This window comes from Stigmatopora argus, chromosome 8, assembly GCF_051989625.1.
Source record: "Stigmatopora argus isolate UIUO_Sarg chromosome 8, RoL_Sarg_1.0, whole genome shotgun sequence".
NCBI lineage: Eukaryota > Metazoa > Chordata > Actinopteri > Syngnathiformes > Syngnathidae > Stigmatopora > Stigmatopora argus.
In genome coordinates this window covers 13329339-13353019 of record NC_135394.1, presented here as the reverse complement: position 1 = coordinate 13353019, position 23681 = coordinate 13329339, and the positions used below count along the sequence as shown (strand labels likewise).

The 23681-nt window shown below is 40.9% G+C and overlaps 2 protein-coding genes across 2 annotated transcripts in view; one reads left to right on the top strand and one right to left on the bottom strand.

Moving 5' to 3' along the window:
• The window catches only part of cope (COPI coat complex subunit epsilon), a 34254-nt gene that overhangs the window by 6165 nt on the left and 4408 nt on the right, over nt 1-23681 (bottom strand). The window contains exon 2 of the mRNA XM_077606565.1: nt 23258-23403. The gene's annotated coding sequence lies outside the window, so the exon portion shown is untranslated. The remainder of the gene's footprint in view (nt 1-23257; nt 23404-23681) is intronic.
• Nucleotides 144-23681, top strand: tnfaip8l1 (tumor necrosis factor, alpha-induced protein 8-like 1). Its single transcript, XM_077606566.1, has 3 exons — nt 144-552; nt 19994-20277; nt 21086-23681. Exons 2-3 carry the CDS (start codon nt 20006-20008, stop codon nt 21372-21374), a joined length of 561 nt encoding a protein of 186 aa, XP_077462692.1. The 5' UTR covers nt 144-552; nt 19994-20005; the 3' UTR covers nt 21375-23681.

Genomic DNA, 23681 nt, shown 5'->3' with positions numbered 1-23681 from the left:
TTAAAAAAACATCCCCCCCCCCAACCACCCTCCCCTTCAGGTTCCTGCTCATTGTTCCCCTATCCCAGTTTCCTCTGGGAAATTTCCATTTTATGGGACCGGGACCTGGACCAGGATAATTACTGGAAACCTCCATGGGGGCAGGGAATCCGCTTGACCGTCAATGGGCCTGATTGGGCCGTACCGGCGATTCCGTTGCGCCGCCATTGGCCGAAAACCACATCAATCTGGGCACATCCAGGTCCCCCCTAAGTTTGAAACTTTTTATTTTTTTAAACGCGTAGGCATCGGGTTACAACTAAACAAGCTCTGGCAACCGAGCCCACTCTCAGCCAAAGGGAAGAAAACCGTCCTTGAATAATTTACACATCTGTGCCCGGTTCACGGTTCCAGCGAAAACCGGAAAAAGAAGCACCCGAGACGATACCATCAAGCCGAGACACGAGAGGCAAAAGGCGGGCGAACATGCTGTGAAACACCGTTCCCCACCTCGTCCGGAGGGATGACGAGCAGATAAAAGTGGACATAAGTTTGTCTTGTTACTCGAGCAAGGTGAGTCCGTCTTCTCGATCGCGTCATGGCCGAGCTACTTTTAACGAAACATTTCAATCAACGTAACATTTGAAGGCCTGATTTTTGTTGGGGTTGTCAAAAGTCGACCGCTGTCAAAATAAAAGCCACATTTCAATCAATTTAAACAGCGGGGTGTTGTTTGTTTTTGTGACAGGTTTTAATATTTTTTTAGCCAAGTGTCACTAAATTTAACATTTTTAACTGCGTTTTACTGCAATGAGATACTAATAATTTGCGTTTACACTACATTGGCTGTACACTAAAAGCTATTGTGAGTGAAGTGAATGTGTTGAAAGAGCCAAGTTTCCACACTATTGCATTTGTGTGCCAAACATTTGTTTCACAGAAATGCAGTGGAGCAACCTTTTACTTTGTTATTGCTGAGGATTTAGTATTTACACCACTGTTGGATGGTGATAAAGTTTGAATTCGTTTTCAGGCATACTTTTTTGGTGTGTGAATGCTGAAAGTGAGGCATTGGGATGAAAATATCTTTGTCAAATGAAAACATATTATTGGAGGACTGCCAAGAGTTCGGCTTTTACATGAGTACTTTGGTTCCAAAATGTTTGGGGGGTAAAGTATGAAAGTCAAATTAAGGAAATTACCACCATTACAGTTTAAGGATGTCCAGATCACATTTTTTTGTACATACCCTGAACAAGAAGAAATATATAAATCACAAATCTGGGGTAGTGCATATGAATTATGTTGATTTTTTTGCATAAATGAAACAACAATAAAGACAGTTGGTCATCGACTGTGCTGAATTGGTCTGTTTTGGTTTTGATTTTCTTATTTTTTTGCTGTCACATGACATTTTCTCTGATTTATAAAATTTTAGAGCCATATTTATCTATATATACAATTTTTTGAATACATATATTGATTTTTTTAACTTTTTTGCTGTCACTTGACTTTCTCTGTGATCTATAAAAAATTAGTGCCGTATTTATCTATATATACATTTATATTTATATATTCATGGTAGTGAAGAGCATATATATGTATACAAAAATTGTATATATTGATAAATACGGCACTAAAATTTTATAGATCAGAGAAAATGTCAAGTGACTGCAAAAAGGTTAAGAAAATCAATATATATATATATATATAATTTATATATATATGTGTATAAAAAAATTGTATATATTGATAAATACGGCACTAAAATTTTATAGATCAGAGAAAATGTCAAGTGACTGCAAAAAAGTTAAGAAAATCAATATATATATATATAATTTATATATATATATATATGATCTATAAAATTTTAGTGCCGTATTTATCAATATATACAATTTTTTTTATACATATATGTGTTCTTCACTACCATGAATGTCAATTGACGTCCGTAAAAATTTGACTTGCATCAAAGATATCCATATTTTTAAAATCCCAATCTTTACCTAATGACAAATACAACTTAAAAAAACCAACATACATAATCAATGTGAGGGATAAGCATCATGCATTATTTTCTTCCTTCCAAAAGCATTTTATTAGAACACGATCTTTGTGCGTAACACACTCTGAAGGTATTTTTTGCATCACCAAAAGATTTAAAGCCCTCAAAGAACGCGTGTTTCTTCAGAAGACTCCAAACTGCACATTTGCATGATTTATAAGATTCCTATGATGTGCTGCCACTTGTTTTGTTTTGTAGTCCCCAATCAAATACTTAATTTCTCATTTTGACTTCTGGTTTCTCGGCGTTTAGATGCAATTTCTCAAAAATGGCACTTCCTGGGGCAATCCTAAAATTTGATTGGGGCCCATAGCTCAATTTGAATGTGAAATATTTAACAGGTTTGACGATTCTTGATGTATATATTGCCGGGAAAGGAAGAGCTTGGAGCAGATGTCATTTTTGATTGTTTTCTCGGGAAAGCAGATGCGCGTTTGCGTTGTTCAATAATGTTCTTTGCTTTTTAGATCTTGACTTTGAGGGTTGTTTCAACATAAACCGGCATCTCGCCGTCAAACGGTTTGCTAAAAAACGAGGGATTTATGCGTTACGAAAAGTCTGGTGGTCTGGTAAAAAGGCTTCCTTCCATTCCTTGCTAATTTGCCGCGTGGCCGCTAATGCTAAAAGGCTGAGACATATGTTTTGAAAACACTGATATGTTTTGTAACACATTGCAGTGTTTACAATGTAAAGCTTCTTTCCAGAACAAGGCTGGAGTGTGAATGAATGGCTTGAGTGTGTAGCCAGGGGGTCTGGGCAGCATTTCAGCCCAGCCCACATTATCTCGCTCAGCCTCTGCAGACATGAGCGATGAATGATGACTGAGACTTAACTTCTTGTATTACTTGCATCAGCGATTGAAACGCTGAAAAGTTTCACAACCTCCAGACTTTGTTTTTACGCTAAACGCTACAAGGCGGACCAAAACAACTCAGATGAATACCTGGAAATAGTCTCGTCTCATCTCATTTTCTGAACCGCTTGATCCTCACTAAGTTCGCGGGGGGGTGCTGGAGCCTACCCCAGGCGGGGGAGACCCTGAATTGCTGGCCAGCCAATCGTAGGGCACAAGGAAACAAACAACCACTCACGCTCATACCTAAGGGCAAATTAGAGTGTCCAATCAGCCCGTGACCGGACATTTGGTCGCCGGACGTTTGGTCGCCGGACGTTTGGTCGCCGGACGTTTGGTCGCCGGACGTTTGGTCGCCGGACGTTTGGTCGCCGGACGTTTGGTCGCCGGACGTTTGGTCGCCCTTGACCCAAACAACCGGCGACCAAAAGTCCGGCGACAAAACAAGGTAAAACAACACGGTCTACGCATCAATCAAAGCCAACAATGGCCCTGAACAGTTTCACTGAGCCGACATGTGAGTGTATAAGAGTTTGTATGTACATGCGTTGTCCCCTTAGGAAGGGACGTCAGTCAGGGTCTTAAGTTCTCCAACAAAACATAATAAAAGTACGGGAAATTTGGAGCTTTTCTTTAGCCTAATAATTACTAGGGCATTAAGTATGACTAAATAATAATTCGCAGTTTGTATTTAGGGAATTTGAGCAACAATTTTAAATGGTAATTATCAATAACCTTCCGGGCGACCAAAAGTCCAGCGACCAAACGTCCGAGTACCCAATCAGCCTACCGTGCATGTCTTTGGAATGTGGGGGGAAACCAGAGTACCGGGAGAAAACCCACTCAGGCCTGGGGAGAACATGCAAACTCCACACAGGTGGACCGACTTGGATTTGAAGCCAGGTCTTCCACTCTGAGGTCAATGTGCTAACCACTCACCCACTGGGCCGCCCTACCTGGAAATAGTAATACAAATATTAGGATGCTAATTTTAATTTTAAAGATTTGGGGAGGGAACGTGACCAATAAAAAAAAAGTAAAATACTTAGTTTCAGTTGTGGCGGCCCGGCGACTTGAGTGGTTAGCACGTCGGCCTCACTGCTCTGGGGTCCTGGGTTCAAATCCACGTCAGTCCACCTGTGAGGAGGTTGGATGTTCTCCCTGGGCTTATGTGGGTTTTCTCTGGGTACTCCGGTTTCTTCCAACATTCCAAAAACATGCATAGTAGGCTGATTGGACACTCTAAATTGCCCCTAGCTATGAGTGATTGGTTGTTTGTATCATCATGCTCTGTGATTGGCTGGCCACCCATTCAGGGTGTCCCCTGCCTATGGCCTGGAGTCAGCTGGGATAGGCTCCAGCACCCCCGCAACCCTAGTGAGGATAAAGCAGTTCAAAAAAATGAATGAATAGTTTCAGTTGAATGAATTGACACATTTTAGGTGAAGTTGGGTGGAAATTGAAATAGTGTCTGCAATCGTTGATTGAAGAGTTGTTGAATTATTTTTTTTTTTTTTTTTCTAACAAGAATGTCCTGATAGTGACTTTTTGGTCCAATCAAATATTTTTTTTAAAAGATCTGTTTTGCCGATGCTGAAACGATGCCCATATAATATTTTTTTGCTATAAATAGTAAAAAGAATGCAAAATATAATGTAACCAGTAACTAATTAATCACATTGTCTGTATTAGAGTCAAGCAATGCCCCGTTTAAAAATATTAAACGATGCTCACTTGCAATCATTACTTTCCAAAGAGGATTTGCTCTGGTGTCCAAATCTGATAACGCCGCCCCCCCCAAAAAAATGACATCTCTGTTTTTCAATGCCACTTGTCGTCTGTAATTAAAGCAAAAAAACAGAAAGATATTTACGAAGTTTAACCGTCCATACAGCAATACAATACGTGTCACTTTCCCATTACTCCACCACACTTTCAAAATGATACCGGCGGACGGAGTTCAGTTGAGCGGATGTGCCATTAATCTGTTTATTTTAGATTTCATCCATGGCCGCTTTTAATGAGTTTTTTTTTTCCTTTATCGATATTAATCCTAGATTTGCGCTTCCTCATCGTCCGGGCTCAGCATCGTCCTGGAAGACCATAAATAACGATGCACAATAATGAGCCATTAAGTCTAAGTAGAAGCTGGTGGTTGGGTCTCCCCTGATTGGTTGGACGTGCTCGAAGGAAAAGGACGATAAAGTTACACTGGCGTGCCGTCCCCGCGTGGCCGTAACATTATCGTTAAAAGGTAGAAGGTGTGAAAATGCTTTGCTAGTAACATTTGAGGTCGTGTTGTTCGAGCGGAGTGCAATCCAATTGAACGTATTGACTAGACAAGTGGAGGTGTTTGGCCTAGTTTTATCGGCTTGCAAAGTTCAGCAGCTGGCCTGCAGTTTCCCTGGAAACACAAAACACTCCCTTAAACAAGGGCCACGCTATTGTTTAGAACTTGACGAGCAAGCCTCATGTTCAAACATAACTTTTTGAAACAATGTTCTACTGTTTTTGGTCGAACTGACTTTGGGTTCATCCATTTAAACAAGTTATATGAGATTCCAAGCCATCCCAAATAAGCATTTTTAAAATGTTTGTAATTGAAAATTGTCTTATTACATTACCAGACGAGCATGGCTATTTTTCAATGACTGTTTTCACACAAAGCGCTTCTGGTTTAAACCGGTGTGACTCCGGTGTTCTACCGTTTTGGTCTAACTGGCTTTGGTTTCATCCATTTAAACAAGTTATATGAGATTCCAAGCCAACCCAAATAAGCATTTAAAAAATGTTTGTAATTAAAAATTGTATTATTACATTACCAGATGAGCATGGCTATTTTTAAATGGCTGTTTTCACACAAAGTGCTTCTGGTTTAAACCGGTGTGATTCTGGTGTTCTACTGTTTTGGTCTAACTGACTTTGGTTATTTAAGATTCCAAGCCATCCCAAATAAGCATTTAAAAATGTTTGTAATTGAATATTCTCATGTTACATTACCAGACTAGCATGTCAATTTTTCATTGGCTGTTTTCACACAAAGTGCTTCTGGTTTAAACCGGTGTGACCCTCAAGCAGAGGGTATCAATCTCAGTTTGGTTCGCGGGGTCACATTCATGCCAACTAGACCTCATGTGAGCTGGACCAGTTGGTTTTTGGTCCAAAAAGTTGACTTGCTCACCGTCAACGGCTCTGACAAATGAAAATTTAAGGTCAGTTTCAGTGAATTGGACTTCTATCGTTGTCAATGGCAGAAAGCACGTTCATTTTGCGATAATTCTTTGTCACTTTAGAGTACTTCCAGGTCACCCAGTTGAAATTTTGGATCATTTCCTATTGATTTGGGGGGAATTTGCGGCCTGCTTCCTGGAACCAATCAGGCGACTCGTACCAAATATGCAATCAGGACATCCCTAAAAATGACATACTGTGCTTTATCAATCAATCAATCAATCAATCAAAAGCCTTTATTGTCATCATACACAGCTGCGTATAAGTAAACTGGTGATACTACTCCACATAGTGCGTTTTCCCAGTAAAAACATAAATAAGTAATATAAAAATATAAAAAAGTCACATCCTGGCAAGGTCGATTCTAAAATATTGCACAATCTAAGATTTAATCTTTAATTTAATCTGAAAATCATTTTCCTTGTACATGCAATATGCAATATTTGACAATATTCTATCATCTTGCCCGGACGTGATTTTTTTTTAAAATGACTTATTTATGTTTTTATTGGCAAACATGCACTTTGTGGAGTGGCACCACTAATTTTATTATACGCAGTTGTTGCATAATGACAATAAAGGCAGTCTGACTTTAACCCAAATTTTAAACACAAGTTTTGATACCTATGTTGCACTGAAATACCTCAAATGCATCATTACTACCAATAATTATACATAAACGACAAGTAGCATGTAAAATGGCGCGTATATCTCGACAACATTCTCTAAATTGCCGCTCGGCACGAAGGACGACTTTCACAGGCCGAAAATGCTTTTAACAGCTTTTTTTTTGGCAAGTCCTGAAAATACGGTATTAGGAATAAAGCCATTTTCTTTAGCCCGTAAAAAGCGAGCAGCTTTTGCACGGCGCCTTGGATTTCTTTGTTCGTGCCAAGAGAACATTCCATACTATCGCATGCTTAAAAATACAAAAGATGATCAACTACTGACGCTGAAAGAAATGAATAAATTCCATGAATACAGTAATAATCACAGTATACTTGTTTTGAGTCGCGCTCGCCCACCACTTCTCGGGGGAGCCGTTAAAAAGCCCGATTCTGGTGTAGCGCCCCTGTTTTAAATCGGAAGCGTGCATGAAAGCGTCTTTCAACGCATTTCTGGGTTCGTCTAATCATGTTGGTTTCTGATAAAGTTCCCGCCAGGCAAACATAGACAGTTATCACTTTGACGGGATTTGTTTGCGATCCCACCGTAGCGACGCCCGCTATCTTCATTAAGGACGCGAACTGGGCTCGACTCATCAGTTTGAAGCTGTGACAAGATATACTTGCAATATTTCACGGTTGCGTTATCGCCGGTTTGTTGCCTTTTTTTATACGAGGACGTGAATGATCCACGGAATAATTATCTGTAAATCTCTTTTGTAATACTAATTTCCGACGGCGGTGAATAACAAACAAATAGTGTTTTTTACTCAATGAAATCTTTCTTGCGGGGAGAAATGATATTTTAACCATCATCTGAAGGAATAAACATTTACTGCCTTGTTAAAAGAAGAGAAAAATGGCGGTAGTCAAAGCAGTGGAGCCCAAGGCTTTTTGAGTAGACCCTCGCGTTAAAAACTAAAAGCTAACATTAAGAAAATAAGAAATGGCGGGATGATAATTCTCACTCGGGTTGAATGTTGATAGTGAAGTTGCATTAAAAGCTCTCGCTGGTTTAAATGGATAATTTAGAGCGTTCTATGTATCAAGATTGACGTGATTATAGAATATTTTGGATTGTTGATTTTATCATGATGATGAGAAATGAGAATTCCAATTGTGAATCTCCAATTTTGACTATTTGTCGCTCACAATTTTATTCAAAGACAGATTTGAATGTGATATGAAGTACGCAATCGGTGGCATTTCAAAGCAGTAAACAATGTTTTGGAAAATGTTTTTACTGAGAAATTTATGATATTTGTTTAAAAAATGGCATATGTACTTTGAAAGATGACCGTTTTGATTTAAAGCAAAGCAGATTTCATGTATTGTTACTTTTGGTGTAATAATCTGGATTATTATTTTGTTTTAAACATGATTACGCTAAAAAATAATAATCGATAATTAATAATAATAATGAATAGATGTTTTGCGTTTTGATGAATGTTTAACTCGAAATTCATCAAAACGCAAAACATCTATACTAGCAGTATAATAGCTATAAGAATGGATTGAAATTGATCAAAATAACAATTAGTATCGTCATCGTTTAGATCTGTAGTTCCATTAAAAAGCATGTTTGTTTATTGAAATGAAATCTGAATAGTTTCAGAAGAAACTGCCCAAAAACTGAAATTCATTTTTCATTTATCTAAGTGACGTCATTCTATTAAATGTGTACATAACGAATCAGACTTGAGAAATTTTGCATCATTGTCAAACAAATTGACATTGTAGCATAATCAAAATGGCTAAATTAGACCTTTCGTCATTACAGAGCAAAACGTTACGTCTTGATAACGTAAAAAAAAACCTTAGCGTTCTATTAACCAACTTGACAAACTCAGTTGTGTGGACTGGAGGTGAGTTAAAATTAGTCATTCCAAAGTGGCATGCATCTGCAGTGGCCTTAATTAAAACGTCTTTGGCCCAGACACCAGTCATTACTCCAGCCCCCGTATGAATTCAATTAAACGGAGGGCTGCTACTTTTTCTTATTATAATGTAAACAACCCGTGATTTATATTTGGAACCGGCCGTCGAAGAAGGCGAAACGTAGCGTATTTGTTCTGGTTTTCAGCAAAACCAGCCCCGGAGAGTGCCTTTCAATGCCAGAACAAATGTCGACGTGTGTTGTTTTGACACTTGACCGTTGGAGCTCATTAATATGCAAACGTGGTGATTACTGATGTCCCAACATTCGGGTTTTTAAGCTCACCGCCCCTGTCGTCCGGCGTGTGCGCTCGAGCTCGCCCTCAGATCTTTACATCAACCTGTTGCAGACCTCCCTGACTTGCCCTTGGGTCTATTTTGGTCTAAATCGCCGGGCTGAATTATTCATCAGTGAGCCATTATATATGCCTTTGTTTTAATTATTAATCCTTCACGGGAATGGGGCAGATGGCAAAAAAAAAAGAAAAAAAGGAAAGGGCTCTAAATGGAGAGGCCGTCACTTCCACGGAAGACTTGACGAAGCGCGTGGGAAGATCAAGAAAGCGCCACCTTAAAGCTGCATGCAAATCACACCACGTGCGAGTCATTTCACCATACCTGTCAACTTATAGGTTTTTCCTGTTTTATATGTTTTTTGGATCATTTCAAAGTGTTTTTTTTTTAAAAAAGGATTTTTTTTGTAAAACGTCATGCTTTGAGCATGCGCTTCATCACTATACAGTAATCCCTCGATTATCGCGGTTAATGTAGACCAGACATGGCCACGATAAACGAAAAACCGGGAAGTAGGGTCACCCCTATTTTTAAAATAAATAAAAATAAAAATTTGGGGGTGATATTCACATTTTTATGAACTTTAAAAAATGTTTTTTTACTTCAGTGCTTAGTTATAGTAGCTAGCGGAGGACAGGGGAGTTTCAGTGTGGATTTTCACATTTTTATGAACTTACAAAAAAATTAACCCCCAAAAAGAAATTCCCCCAGAAAAACCGCGATAAACGAAAAAACGTGAAGTAGGGTCACCCCTATTTTAAAAATAAATACATAAAAATAAAAATTTGGGGGTGATTTTCACATTTTTATGAACTTACAAAAAAAATTAACCCCCCCAAAAAATTCCACCAGAAAAAAACGCGATGAATTGAAACCGCGATAGTTGAAGCCGTGATAGTCGAGGGATTACTGTAAAAAATATAGCGCACCAGAAAGCAATGTACCCAGACAGTCAAGCTGTCAGCGTCATACAGCGACATCTACACAATCTTGAATTTTGTGCATACTGATTGGGCACCCCGTCCACTTTGTACAAAATTTTCTACTTTTAAGTGCGCCCTGTGAGTAAATATGCATTAAATAATATTGTTCAGTTTATTATCCCTTAATAAGGGGAATTGCAATCATTAATAAGGGGAGCAATTGGCCGAGTTTGACAGGTACTTTTGGATGTAGCGTCACGGCGGCTTACGCAACGCTTGAAAACGGGGCGTCCATGACAAAGTTGAGATGAAATTTCAGCCCGCCGTCGTTGGTCCTCGTGTCTCGCTGTCGACGGCGCTGGTGAACACAAAGCACGGATGCACCTTTTATGCAACTGGCACAAAAGTCTATTGTTTCATCGCCGAGCGGCGGGGGGATTATGTCATTCGGTCGGGGGGGCCGGGGCGGAAGCTGGCGGACGGGAGTTTTCTCAATCAGGATTTCTCGCTTCAACTTTAATCACCATCAAACATTCAGGCTCAACTTGGGGGCTCCTAATCGTTGTATTTTATCCCTGTGGATCAATGGGATCCTTCCATTTGAATTCAAAGTTTAACCCAGTTTTTCTGGGTTCAATGGAGCTGCCATCAGCTCCAATTGCTCATTTTTCATCGCATTCAAGCAACTAAGTCAATGGGAATTCTTTGATATGGTTAAAGCATCCCACATATGGTATCCTGGCATATTATCCAACGTTTCAACTTCAAAATGGGTGATTTAGACAAATTCCAAATTTCACAGTTCTGCCAAAAACACATTTTTGTGTTTTTGACAAAAAACTTTTATTTCTGTCTATTCAATGTAACACATTGAAATTCCTCCATTATCACTGATGAACACCCCAGTCCATAAAATTCCAGCCAAAAAGAACAGTCAATATTGTTGGACCCACCAAAAATAAAAATAGATTCCATTCAAATTGAACTCCACCACACAAACAGACGACCCCATTGGCTACCTTTGACATTAAATTCAGACCCGCAAATAAATCCTCATTCAACTCAGTTGGTATTACTGTCAGACCCACAAAATCAACAAGTGACCAGGATATGCCACAAAATCAAAGGTAGTGCCCTATAAATGCCTCTAAACCAAAAGGAAGAACACCAAAATCAACAAGAAGTGATCTCAAATGCTCGCAATAATCAACAAGTGATCCAAAATGCCCCCAAAATCAAAGGTAGTGCCCCATAAATGCCCCCAAAATCAAAGGTAGTGCCCCATAAATGCCCTAACCATCAGGAAGAACACCAAAATCAACAAGAAGTGACCTCAAATGCTGCAAAAATAAACAAAAAGTGTTCCCAAACACCCCCCAAATCAAGATGTTATCTCAAATGCTCGCAAAAATCAACATGTAGTGATCCAAAATGCCCCCAAAATCAAAGGTAGTGCCCTATAAATGCCCCCAAACCAACTGAAGAACACCAAAATCAAAATGAGGTGATCCCAAATGCCCCCAAAATCAAACATAGTGACCCATAAACACCCCTAAACCAAGATGAGGAACACCAAATTTAACAAGAATTGATCCCAAATTCCCCTTAAATCAACAGTAGGGAGTTTACAACCAGGATGAAAACATTACTTAGCAATATGCAATGCAATTTCTTGTCATAATTACAACTTCTTTATGTAATTTGCCAAGCTCACTGGATGCATGAGTAAATAAATGCACATGCTTGAGTGTACAGGAAATGAAAAATCAATCCTCAATTAAGCAATTTAAACAGAATAGGCCTGATTTCCTGTTTTTAATGCCAGTACGCGCGTGTTAAGCAGAATAATTCTGCCTCGGGGGTATCGTGCCACATTGTGGATGTAACTCCGTCTCCCCTCGTGTTGATATTTTGACAGCAAATGAGTCGAGACTTCTTTCGGCCATTTTTAGTTGGTTCAGGACACGATTAATAATGAATTCCACGATATCAGCTTTTTTTTTTGGGCTTCATTAGTGTTATTAGGCCCTTTCCTATTAAGAAATCATCGCCTTGTTGTCAGGTTGTTTGATTATTTCCTCGTGGCCCTTTTGCAGCGTTTCCCCGAGGGTTTTGATATTTTAATTCCACGATCTACATGCAAATAATAATGTGTCTCGGTGCCTGGACAAAAGGCTGCCTTGATTGTGATTTTGCATCGTTAGGGCTCCTCGACATTATTTCATAATCTTTTTGAAAAGATGCTGAACAAAGGAGGAGTGATTTTATTTTGATACACCAGGGGTTGAAAAAATAAGATTTAAGTTGACCTTAATATGCCAGAGTCATCCATTAGCGGGGGAAAAAGGCTCGCCGTCAGCAGCTGGTTATCGGCTTGTTTGTGTTTACGGACCGCATCATTTGGAAATGATTTATGACTCTTGAGGATGTTTTAGCAGTAAATCCTCATAAACACATTATTCCCAGCTTCAAGGACTGATGTCTCTTTCAGGGTCACGGCACCCCCGGTCCACGTGACTAGACTCCCCCCGAAGAGCGAGCCGGTCGTGACATTTTGGTCTACCGTCAAGCAAATGGCTTTGAACAGAAAGCGTCACGGAAAGTCCTTCAGTGTTTGTCGGAGCAAATCACGAGAGAAAAATTCCTCATTGATTTTTGTCCTTAATCCGCTCGGTTTTCGAGCGTCCGTGGCATCGATTTGAGAATTTCTGCCCTATTGTCACCCCTCACGCTTCTGCGGCGCTCTGATCGACAAGCAAGTGTGACTGATACTCGCAGAAAATGCTTGTTCGTATTTACAGTCCACTTCACATCCGTTTTTTTTCCCTCGGTGCTGTTTTTGGCACTGCTACCCATGTTTTTTTTTTCCTAGTCTTGCCTCACTTGACCGGTAAGCCCGGCTTTTCTCACAACTGTGAGCGGGCACCTGCATGAGGGCGCGAGTCTACGGCTAGCAGGCTGCGACCCGGTTTGCTATCGCAAGACTTCCGTTCCCATGTGATGGAGGTCAAGTATCGCGTCCATGAGTCATGTTTCCTGAGCTATTCTTCTACCGTCTACATCAGTGTTTTCCCAACCACGGAAATTGCAAGAAGCCAAAAAGGCTACCGGCCTCTCCGCTCCTGCTGATTAGGTGATAGGACATTTTAGGAGGATCTAGGCAAGGAAGATGATCTTCTTTCCACTGTGGAGAGCATCCTGGCATACTGCATCACAGTCTGGTACGCTGGAAGCACGGCAGCAGACAAAAAGGCCATGTAGAAAGTGATTAACACTGCCCAGAAGATCGTCGGCTGCTCTCTGCCCTCACTGGAAGACATTGCCAGCCCTCGATACCTGAGCAGAGCCAAGAACATCATCGGGGACCCATACCACCCTGGTCACAATCTGTTCCAGCTGCTGCCCTCTGGCAGACGCTATAGGTCCCACAAAGTACGGACAAATAGGCTTAAGGACAGTTTTTTCCCACATCCATCAGGACTCTAAACTTGCGGTAACACGACACATAATCCTTTCTACGTAATAACTTCGGGGGGAGGTAATATGAATAGACGTTGGGCGGTGATCTGCCTCCTACTGGCTGACTGAAGGTAAGTGAAAGACAGTGAGAGGTAAGAGATCCGCTCGGGGGGTGATGCGTTGTACCCATCACGGCAGAGTCCGATATTATCACTTATTTGGGTCTTTTGCCGGGAAAACGCACCTTATGTATATTCACTACCAATTTCGTCATACGCAGTTTCTGGGTATGATGACAATTAGGCTTTTTGTCGAGTCAATGATGATGACAAAGCCTATGTCCGATTATTATTATTATTATTAAAACCTCCAGACTACTGAGGGACTGTGTGGTAACCTCAGTGTCAGTCTGCAGAAGGTCCCCACCTTGTGGACTTCCTTTGTGTGACTCCAGTTTTTTTTACCTAGCTCTACAATGTCTTGTGTGTCTTGTGTCTGTCTTGCTACTGCAACCAAGAAAATGACATTACATTCCCGTTGAGCAATGAATGAGTTAATGCATGGGTGTTTACTATGTCGATGGCTCATGTACTATCGGTAGATCGCCGAGAGTAAGATTTGATCCAGTCTGTTAGTTTCCTTCGGGCCTGAAAAATGTCGCAACACCCACCGCAATACCCACATTAGTTTTTTTGAACATGCATATCTGACTCTTTTAACAATCATTAGGCTCTTGTCAGGGTCTCAAGTGTGGCGCCGACAGCTTCACCTAACACAAACGACCTGTCACAGCTGCTCGATAAGGCAAAACTTTCATCTTACCTAGGTCTACAATGTCTTGTGTGTCTTGTGTCTGTCTTGCTACTGCAACCAAGAACTTTCCCGAATACGAAATGAAGTTCTAACCTAACCTAACCTAACATGATGGTTGCTGCAACTATGCTTCAATTTGGCACCCTTTGTCGGTCCCTCCCCCAGAACTCGGTGCCGAGTGATGGCGTATCGTCAAGTCATTGGTGATTTACCAGACGAATTACAAAATTTAGAAGCATTGTTTAAAAAAAAAGAAATAAACTAATACATAACACTGACTGTTAACAAAGAAACTCAATCAAGACTGCAGTGCCCTGTTTCTTCACAGACACCAAGTCAAAATCCGGAAAATAGCTTTTGGGAAAACAACACATCGCGATAATGGATGTACCGTAGAGTCGTTGTGGGAATACTTTTGAGATCTTATTGTGACAAAGTGGATATACACTATAGAGGAGAGACTACAGGGACAACGTGGGAGCAGTGAAGACAAATTGGAAACGCTGTGGGGATATTGTGGACGTTGTGTCAGGGTTCTTATATAGTAGTCGAGAGGAAAGATGTCTGAATTTGGCCTTAAAGGCCTTATAGTCGCAATGCGTAGTCACCGGGAAAGAGCCTCCTTCTAAAGGCTTTTCATCATCCCCAGTTCTTGCCCCATTGGGACTTTTACACCCCAGGAAGTCTTCATTTTTCTCGCCATAGGGCGATAGATGAAGTGGAGCGAGAGCCATATTGAATGCTGTTCCATCCGGCAAAGATGGAAGGTGACATATAACAACAAGTCTTGCGATGAAAGCGCCTCACTTCCTCCTCTTTTCTCTTTTCGTTCATCACCGAGCTGTTTAGAAGTTGACAACAGTCCCCGGCGAGGCGGTTAAGCGGAGCGACGTGAATCTTGAGAGACAAACTTGTGCAAACACGATCCGTTATCGCGCTTGGCGACGCAGCCGTTCATCCGTCGGGAAGGCATGCGGAGATAAGCTACTTCTTTCGTCCGAGTGCGGCAAATGGCGACTCGGCCGTTGCGATTAAATAGCGGCGGGGCTGAGTTATCGCACCTAATGAAAGCAAATTTGGTGTTTTCGTTTTTTTTTTCTTCGGCAGTGAGATCGCTAGCTTCCTCCTTGTTATCTGTTTCACGCACATTGCGTCAGTGCAGGATTTCCTGTAACAAGTGCGGCTTGATGATCTTGAACCAAAGATTTGAGCGAGAGACTGTATCTAACGAACTTAGGTTTCCCCCACGCTGGCTCGGAATTGCTATGTAACACCTGACCCCGCCTCCACTCCCCCATTGGAGCTCGTTCTCTCGGGCTATCGGCCCCCCTTCCCTTGCGTCTTTCTCCCTGGGAAGCATCCTGCTGACACTCTCCAAGGAGTCCAATTGATATTCTTGGAGAGGCGTTGCGATGAGAGAGAGCGAGGGGGAGGGATAAAAGTTATACCCAAGCTTTTACTAAGCAAAAACACTCATGTCGGGTGCAATATCGGCTCTAAAATGCGAGGTGTTTCCCATCATTGAAACTGTTGGCCAATTGCTCCTCTTTTTAATGATTGCAATTCCCATTATTAAGCGTTAAGAAACCGTACAAATGCAACGCGGCACATATTTACTCACATAGGGCGCACTTAAGTCTATAATTTTGCCCAAAGTGGACGTAGCGCTTTTTAATGCAATAATTCAAGATTATCTAGTTGTAATTTCATTGTCACAGTAGCAAGACGTGAGAATACAGATACAGGAAAGGCATTTTAGACATACATACATATATATAAATATACATACATATACATACACATATACACATACACAGACGCACATGCACACGCATACACATATATACATATACAAATATACATATACATATATACATATACATATACATATAGATGTACATATACATATAGATGTACATGTATACATACGGTTGGTCTTAACATTCAGCCATTTGTTTTGTTAAAGAGCCTGACAGCCTTGAGTGTCTGGGGTACATTGCTTGCTGAAGCGCTATATTTATATAGTGAAAAGGCGGACGGGTGAAAGGGGAATGCGTGTGCGCTTATCATGCTTAAAGCATGACAATATTAGCAGTCGACAATGACGTTTTCGTCTGCCGAGACATCCGGATTAGAGCCGAAATGGGTAAAACGAGATCGCTTTTGCAAAAAAACGTACTTAAAAAAAATCCTGTACAAAAGTTGTTATATTTGAAATGATTACAAATCGTATAAAATACAGGAAAAACATATAAGTTGACAAGAATGACATCCGCGTAAGGGATCATCTATGAGTCTGTGATCAACTTGTTGTTTGACTGCGCCTGCCATCCACAAAATAACGTTTAAAATGCCAGGGCTGTATCAGGCATATCAGATTGCAGCCTGTTCTACATCTCGGGCCCCAGGAGGCCAGCCCGTGTTTCTTTGCCGCTCATCTTTGTCGTTGCACGCAACGCCGCATGTCAAGACTTTGCTGGATTTCTCGCTTGGAGGGAGACGCTGTCACAATGGTGTTTGGAATTTGGCTCATTGACGACGTTGCAGACACTAGTACTGCTTATCCAGTGGTAGACTGACTTAATTGTGTTTAACAATTGACTTTGTGATTGAAGTGATTTGGATTTCACATTATGGGAGGCGGCTATTGGCAATCTCACGGCCTTTGTGTGTAAAAATACTATGTCTGAAGATTGAAAGCAATTTATAAGACAAATATGTAGGGGGACTCCTAGGTCAAAATATTCCACGCACTGTTGTTTCCCTACTGTTGCTGACGTAAAGTCGTGATCATAAGCGAGATTGAAATTAGCAAATCATTGACATATTGGAGGAACTTATAAAGTTCAGGCTGTATTTTATCGTGCAAGAATTTTAGTCTGTCATTAGATTTGTTGTTTCCAAGATATTACAGTGACTTTCGACTATTCCGAAAAAATGTAGTACAGACGCTCCCCTACTTACGAACGAGTTAGGTTCCGAGCGATTGTTCATAAGTTGAATTTGTTTGTATGTTGATTCAGTGCTATATTTTGTATTATAATTGATGTTTAAGGCCTATATAAGTATATTGAAGGTTTATATAAGTGCATTTGTATGTTTAAGGCTTGTATAGGTAACACGCATTGGTTTGTACTGAAAAAAACATTTAATAAAATGGAGAGAATATGTACAGTACTGTATAGAGAGAGAGAGAGATTTATGTATTAGAAACTGGCCGAAAGAAGCGATCTAACGACGATTGCACAGTTTTCTTCTTTTTTTCCATCATAAATGATGCGGTAGCACTGTATGGCATCATTCAATTGATTTGCAAACTTTGTGCAACGTTCAATATTTGGGTCCTGCTGCTCGATCTTTCTGTTTATAAATGGTACTGACGGTCGAACGATTCAAGTTGTATGCCCGTGAAACGCTCACCACTCTCACGCGCATCAAGGTTCGTTATTATTGCCACTCGTTTCAAATGAAATGGCTTGCCTCTTCCTTGCAACTCCCTCAATAGAAGCCTTTCACTTTTTACCAACCATATTCAATAATGGATGCACGAGATATTTAATGATACAAATGAAAAAGGTTCTTTGCGCACTGGAGATACGTTCACGCACTTCCGCATTGCAACGAAGAAGGTAGATGCTGGGTGAGCTGAGCCCTCACAGCGCCAGGTGTCGGTATTAGCGGCGGAAAGAAGCACTACTCGGGGGGGAAAAAATACAAAATCGAACTTACGAACATTTTTCGACATAAACGCAATTTGCAGACATGTTCGTATGTACCGTTGTTCGTAAGTCGTATGTTCGTAAGTAGGGGAGCGTCTGTATATCGTAAAATATCTGCTATATTGTTTTAATCCCCAGCAGTGTTACAATCAAGTTGAATATGTTTTTTCTTCAAACTCGTAACAACTTCCAAAATCAGTGAATATAACGGGTCAAACATTTTTTTCATGAAAAACACATCAAGGTCTCGAGTATTAAGCACGGAAATGGGAAAAACAGCCATTTTAAAAAGTCAGGTCGGTATCATCGCAAGGACATCGGTTTGATTTAACCGTGACCTTTAAATAATTTTACCGACGTTATAAAGTCCCCGGTCGTCAGCATCGGTAGCGCAAATGTAAAAGACAGTTTTTCTTTATTTTGCGGCCATCTGAAGCAGCTGCTTTCGACTTGCACCAACAGTGGATTTCTCCCATCTCTCTACCTTTTTATTCATTCTCTTTGTGCTGACATTGAAAAGCCCTTCAGGGAAAAAGGCTTTTTGGTTGCCTATTTATTTTCGTGTACTATCCTCGGAGATCTGTGCGGGTTATAGAGGCATTTCAGAGGAAAACAGATTCATTTTATTTTCCACAAACAGAATGTACCAACCTGAAGGGATGACCCGCACAATGTTTTTGAGTCACAGCTGCCAAGATGATGAGGGCTGCAGACTCATTTGATTTGGGAGATGGAACCGGAGGAGGGGGCAAACACACTGACCCCCTCCATATTCTCCAGCTTCGCTATTTTAAGGGGTGCCGACGCCGAAGAAGAAGCGCCGTCCATAAATCAAAGGGCGGAGAATTGAGTGACACTTTAGTTCCCCGCCAACATCGCCGCCTTTGCGAGGGGATGTTCGCGGTGTGTCGAGGAGATGAGATGTCCACATGCATTATGATTCTTTCTCGGTTAACTAGCTGGTAGGCTACGAGCCAGAAGGTGGCGAGGTCTCATTTGAAAGCTGTCAGCGCTCATTATCTTATGAAGACAAAAGATCTCGCTCGGGCACTTTACGCAGCTCGTTATTTGCATCGGCCTCACGCGCCGAGCTTTTCCAGACTTGTAGTAGATAGCGCTTGGCGCATTTCTTTACATGGTGGCAATTGGACGAGTTTTTCTTGAGAGAAATGATCATTGGCTGCCATTGAAAGTGATGGAACTGGGAGGGCACACAATGTAACCTTTACAATAATTTGAATTCAACCTGAAAAAAATTGAGCTGACTTTTTCAATGGCTCTTTTTCATTTCCATGCTTAATATTCAAGGCCTTGATGTGATTTTCATAAAGAATATGTTTGAAGATGGTATGAGCTTTATTAAAACAAAACAAAAAAACTATTCAACTTGATTGTAACACTGCTGGGGATACACATTTTTGGTATACAGCTTATAGTCAATATAATATCTTGGAAACAATAAAACTAATGACGGACTAAAGCAACCCCCAAAAGTTAAGTCCATGACCTTATAATGATTCTCTCCTCAGGGTTCACATCTACGATATCCACTGTATCTAGTGACAAAAAAATACCCAGGAAAACAAGTATTTTGATCAATTTCAACTTAATGGCTCTACTAACAAATATCTCCATTGGCAATCAATATTCATGACCAAAGAAATCATTGAAATGCTCTAAAATGACTTCGAAATCGACAGGAAGTGACCTGAATTTAACCCAAAGTGATGCGGAATTGCCCTGAGATCAACTGCAAGTTAGAACATCATCACCATTAAGAAATATTGTGTTCCTATTTTTGCTAATATACTGAAACGCCTGTTTTGTCTCTGTGCCGCAGTAAGACAAGGTTGAGCAAAAAGCTAGCGTTCATAGTCGCCTGTTTTTAAAAAAAATAAAAAATGCCATTCATTGTCCAAGGCTGGAGTTGCTAAGTTGAATAAAGCAAATGATAAACTCTTGGAAAATATAATATTTGCTTGTGAATTTCCGGACATTCCTTCAAAAATACTCTAACCTTCACTATGTGTTTTTCTTTCTTCTTCTCTTTGGTCCAGAGTTGATTGACCATGGACTCCTTCAGCACAAAGAGCTTAGCCCTGCAAGCTCAAAAGAAGCTGATGAGCAAGATGGCCAGCAAGAGCATGGCCAACCTTTTCATCGACGACACCAGCAGCGAGATTCTGGACGAGCTCTACCGGGTCACCAAGGAGTACACCCGCAACCGCAAAGAGTCCCAGAAAATAATCAAGAACCTCATCAAGATGGTGGTCAAGTTGGGGGTGCTCTACAGGAACAACCAGTTCAATGGCGAGGAGCTGATTCTCGTGGAGAACTTCAAGTGAGCGCCATCGCCAAGTACCGTATTTTCTCGCGTATACGCCGTTTTTGTCGCTATAAAAAAATGACTGAATCAAGGGTACGGCTTTTATACGCACAAATTAGACTAGACATGCACAAAACTGCAAGGTGACAAAGACCAAACGCCATAATGCAAGATAATGCGGCCAATACGGTTATTTATTTAAAAATAGAGACAGATAAACTTGCTAGATGGGAGTAGCCTTGCTACATGTCTTCGTAGTGTTTACATTATCAGCACATCCTAATAGTATCAATATCAGCCTCCATACCTGCGTAATGTGTATCTCATGCTATTATTGCACCCTGAGACTTGGTGAAAAGTAGACCGCTACGGACACACTTCCTGGTTGTACTGCTCACGTGACTTGCTTTTTGAATTTATCTACCTGCAGGCAACACCAGACGATCCTTTCGATTCAAACAGTATCTCAGAAATACCATGTGCAATGATTTTTCCCTTCAAAGTAACACATTTGTACTCCCTATTAAAACCATGAATATGGAGGCAAAAATTGTGAATCAGGGGGCGGCTTATACGAGAGAAATTGTAAAATTCAACGATTTTAAGGTCATTTTAAGGGTACGGCTTATTCGCGGAGGCGGCTAATATGCGAGAAAATCCAGTAAAAAATGAATCCCATTGGCAAAGCCCGAGGCAAACTCGTATTTTCTGGCATTGGCGCAATTCCCGTCCGATTCGGAAAAGAAGGAGGCAGCACTTTCTATTTATAAGCTAGCGATGTGGATGTCAAGATTGCAGACTGACAGTCCCTTCTGCCTCACAGGAAGAAAGTCCACACTCTGGCCATGACGGCGGTCAGTTTCCACCAAATCGACTTCACCTTTGACCGGCGCGTCATGAGCGCCCTGTTGAACGACTGCCGCGAACTGCTTCACCAGGCCATCAAACGTCACCTGACGGCCAAGAGCCACTCGCGGGTCAACCACGTCTTCAATCACTTTGCCGACTGCGACTTCCTGGCCGCTCTCTACGGGCCGTCCGAAGCTTACCGCGCTCACTTGCAGAGGATCTGCAACGGCCTCAACAAGATGCTCGACGAGGGCAACCTTTGACCTCGGCTCCCGACTTCCAGCTGACAATCAAACTTTGCTTTTCTTATTTTCCACGTATTTAGTGGGTTTGCGTGTGCCTCTCCGACATAACACTGAAGTTCTCTTTTATTCCCTTTTTTGTCCAAAGTGTTTTTTAGTTCTTTGTCCCAAAGCAAATAAAGCCTATACAAGTGAATGTAAAACAAGAGTATCGGCGTGACAACTTCTGACTGATTTGAAGGGCGCAATGCTCGCAGTGAATCCCTCAACTGGCGGTTTTATCCCTTGTAAACAATCCCTTGGAGAGGAAAGAAACGCCTTTACCGTTTTCAAATACCCGAGTCATAAAAGCTCCTTTTTTTTTTTCAAACGACTATTGCACTCGAGATTGAATAAGCGCTGTACTGTACTTTTTCCTGCAATAATGCAAGTATGTGAACCAGAGCAGATTAATCCTGCTTAGTCCAAAATTTAAACATGTTAAACATCTTAGCTTTGTAGCCAAGCCTGGCTTTTTGTTTCATGGTCGTCAATAAATCCGCTTTCAGTTTTTTTTTTCTTCTTTTACTCAATCTGCTTGCTAGCCACTGCAACAAAAATGAAGTATTTGGGGGAGCAAGAATGTAAAGGAGTCGGCAATGTGTGTGTATTGTCACAGACTCCACGATGACGCCATCTTTGTTTTTACTGCACGTATTCGCGATGGAAAAAAAACGCCTCAACACGATAACTGATAGAAAGGTTTAAATAATTCCTGCTTCTCAAATGGAAATAAAGATAATACTGTTTTTTAAACTCTTGACTGCAATTTGACACCAAGTTCTGAAAAAAACATGACCTAAAAATGGCTGACTGAAACAAAGCTTTACATTAAAATTAGCCATACAACACTGCACTCGATTGTACTGTTTCACAGTAATTATCATTCACCACTCAAGATTGTTGAAATGTCCATAGCCCAATTCCTTCATTGTGGGAGGACTAGCCATAAATGCTAAGATTTTAGCGTTAACAGGCCTTCTGTCAAAACGCTTTGGATTTCTATTTCTTTTTGTAATCCTTATTTGTGCATTAAAGGGTTACATTTCAAATTTTAACTCATTGCCTGCCCTTGACAACAACTAATCCAATGCTAATTTTTCAGTCAACGGACACGGTCGTCCCTCCCAGTCCAAAGGGATTGGACATCTCCCACTGTTAATGCATACCTGGCAACCTCGGACAATTGCTCTCCTTATTAATGTTTGCAATTCCCCTTATTAAGTGATTAAAAAAACGTACAACTGCAACGTGGAATATAATTACTCACATAGGGCGCACTTAAAAGTCTAAAACTTCTCCAAAGTGGACGGGGTGCCCTATCAGAATGCACTAAATTTAAGATTCTGTAGATGTCGCTGTATGACGCTGACATCTTGACTGTTTTGGTACATTGCTTGCTGACACGCTATATTTATATAGTGAAAGGTGGACGGGCATATCATGCTTAAAGCATAAAAATATTACCAGTCGATGATGACGTTTTTTGTCTACTACCAGCAACTGAGACGGTATGGATTAAAGCCAAAATGGGTAAAAACATACTTTTAAAAAATCCCATACAAAAGTTGTTTTACGCCGTACACAATTTGAAATGATAAAAAAAAACGTATAAAATACGGGAAAAATGTATAAGTTGACAGGTAATGTCAGCCACTGGGTTAAATGATAAAGGACTAATGTAGTCAAGGCTTGTTTGTCATTCACAAAGGAGATAGGGCTATTCCATAATACGAGGCTGTTGTTTTTCCCGTCGGCCGAGCCCATCCGTGAGATTACTCTGCGCCTCGGCCTAATTTCGTATTCCGCTAGTGACTGAGTGAGTGTGCATACGTGAGTGAGTGCGTGTGTGCGTGTGTGCGTACCTGTGACAGAATTGGAAATTGAGCCGTGTAATAAGTGCTGTACGTTTCCAGATAGGATTGCAGAAACTTTAACTTCCTCCGAGTCGATCGCTCTCGCCAAAAGAAGAGCTGTTGTCCCTCGGCACGTCGCCTCTTCCCGGGGAAGCCTTCACAAAACAGAATGCACTTGATTATCAAAACACTCGTCAAGATGAAGACGTGTGGGGTTGACTTTTTAGAGGGTTTTTTTTCTCTTTAATTGAGGCCATCTCAGGGTTCTCATTCCGTTTTTTTTTCATTCACATCCTGCAACGATTTCTGTTACTGAAGCAGTTTTACTGATATTGTGAAATTTTAGGTTTTTTTTGCATGTACAGATGGTTGTTTTTTTGTGTTTTTTTTTCTATATTGTATCCAAAACGTACAAATATATTACATTTCTTAA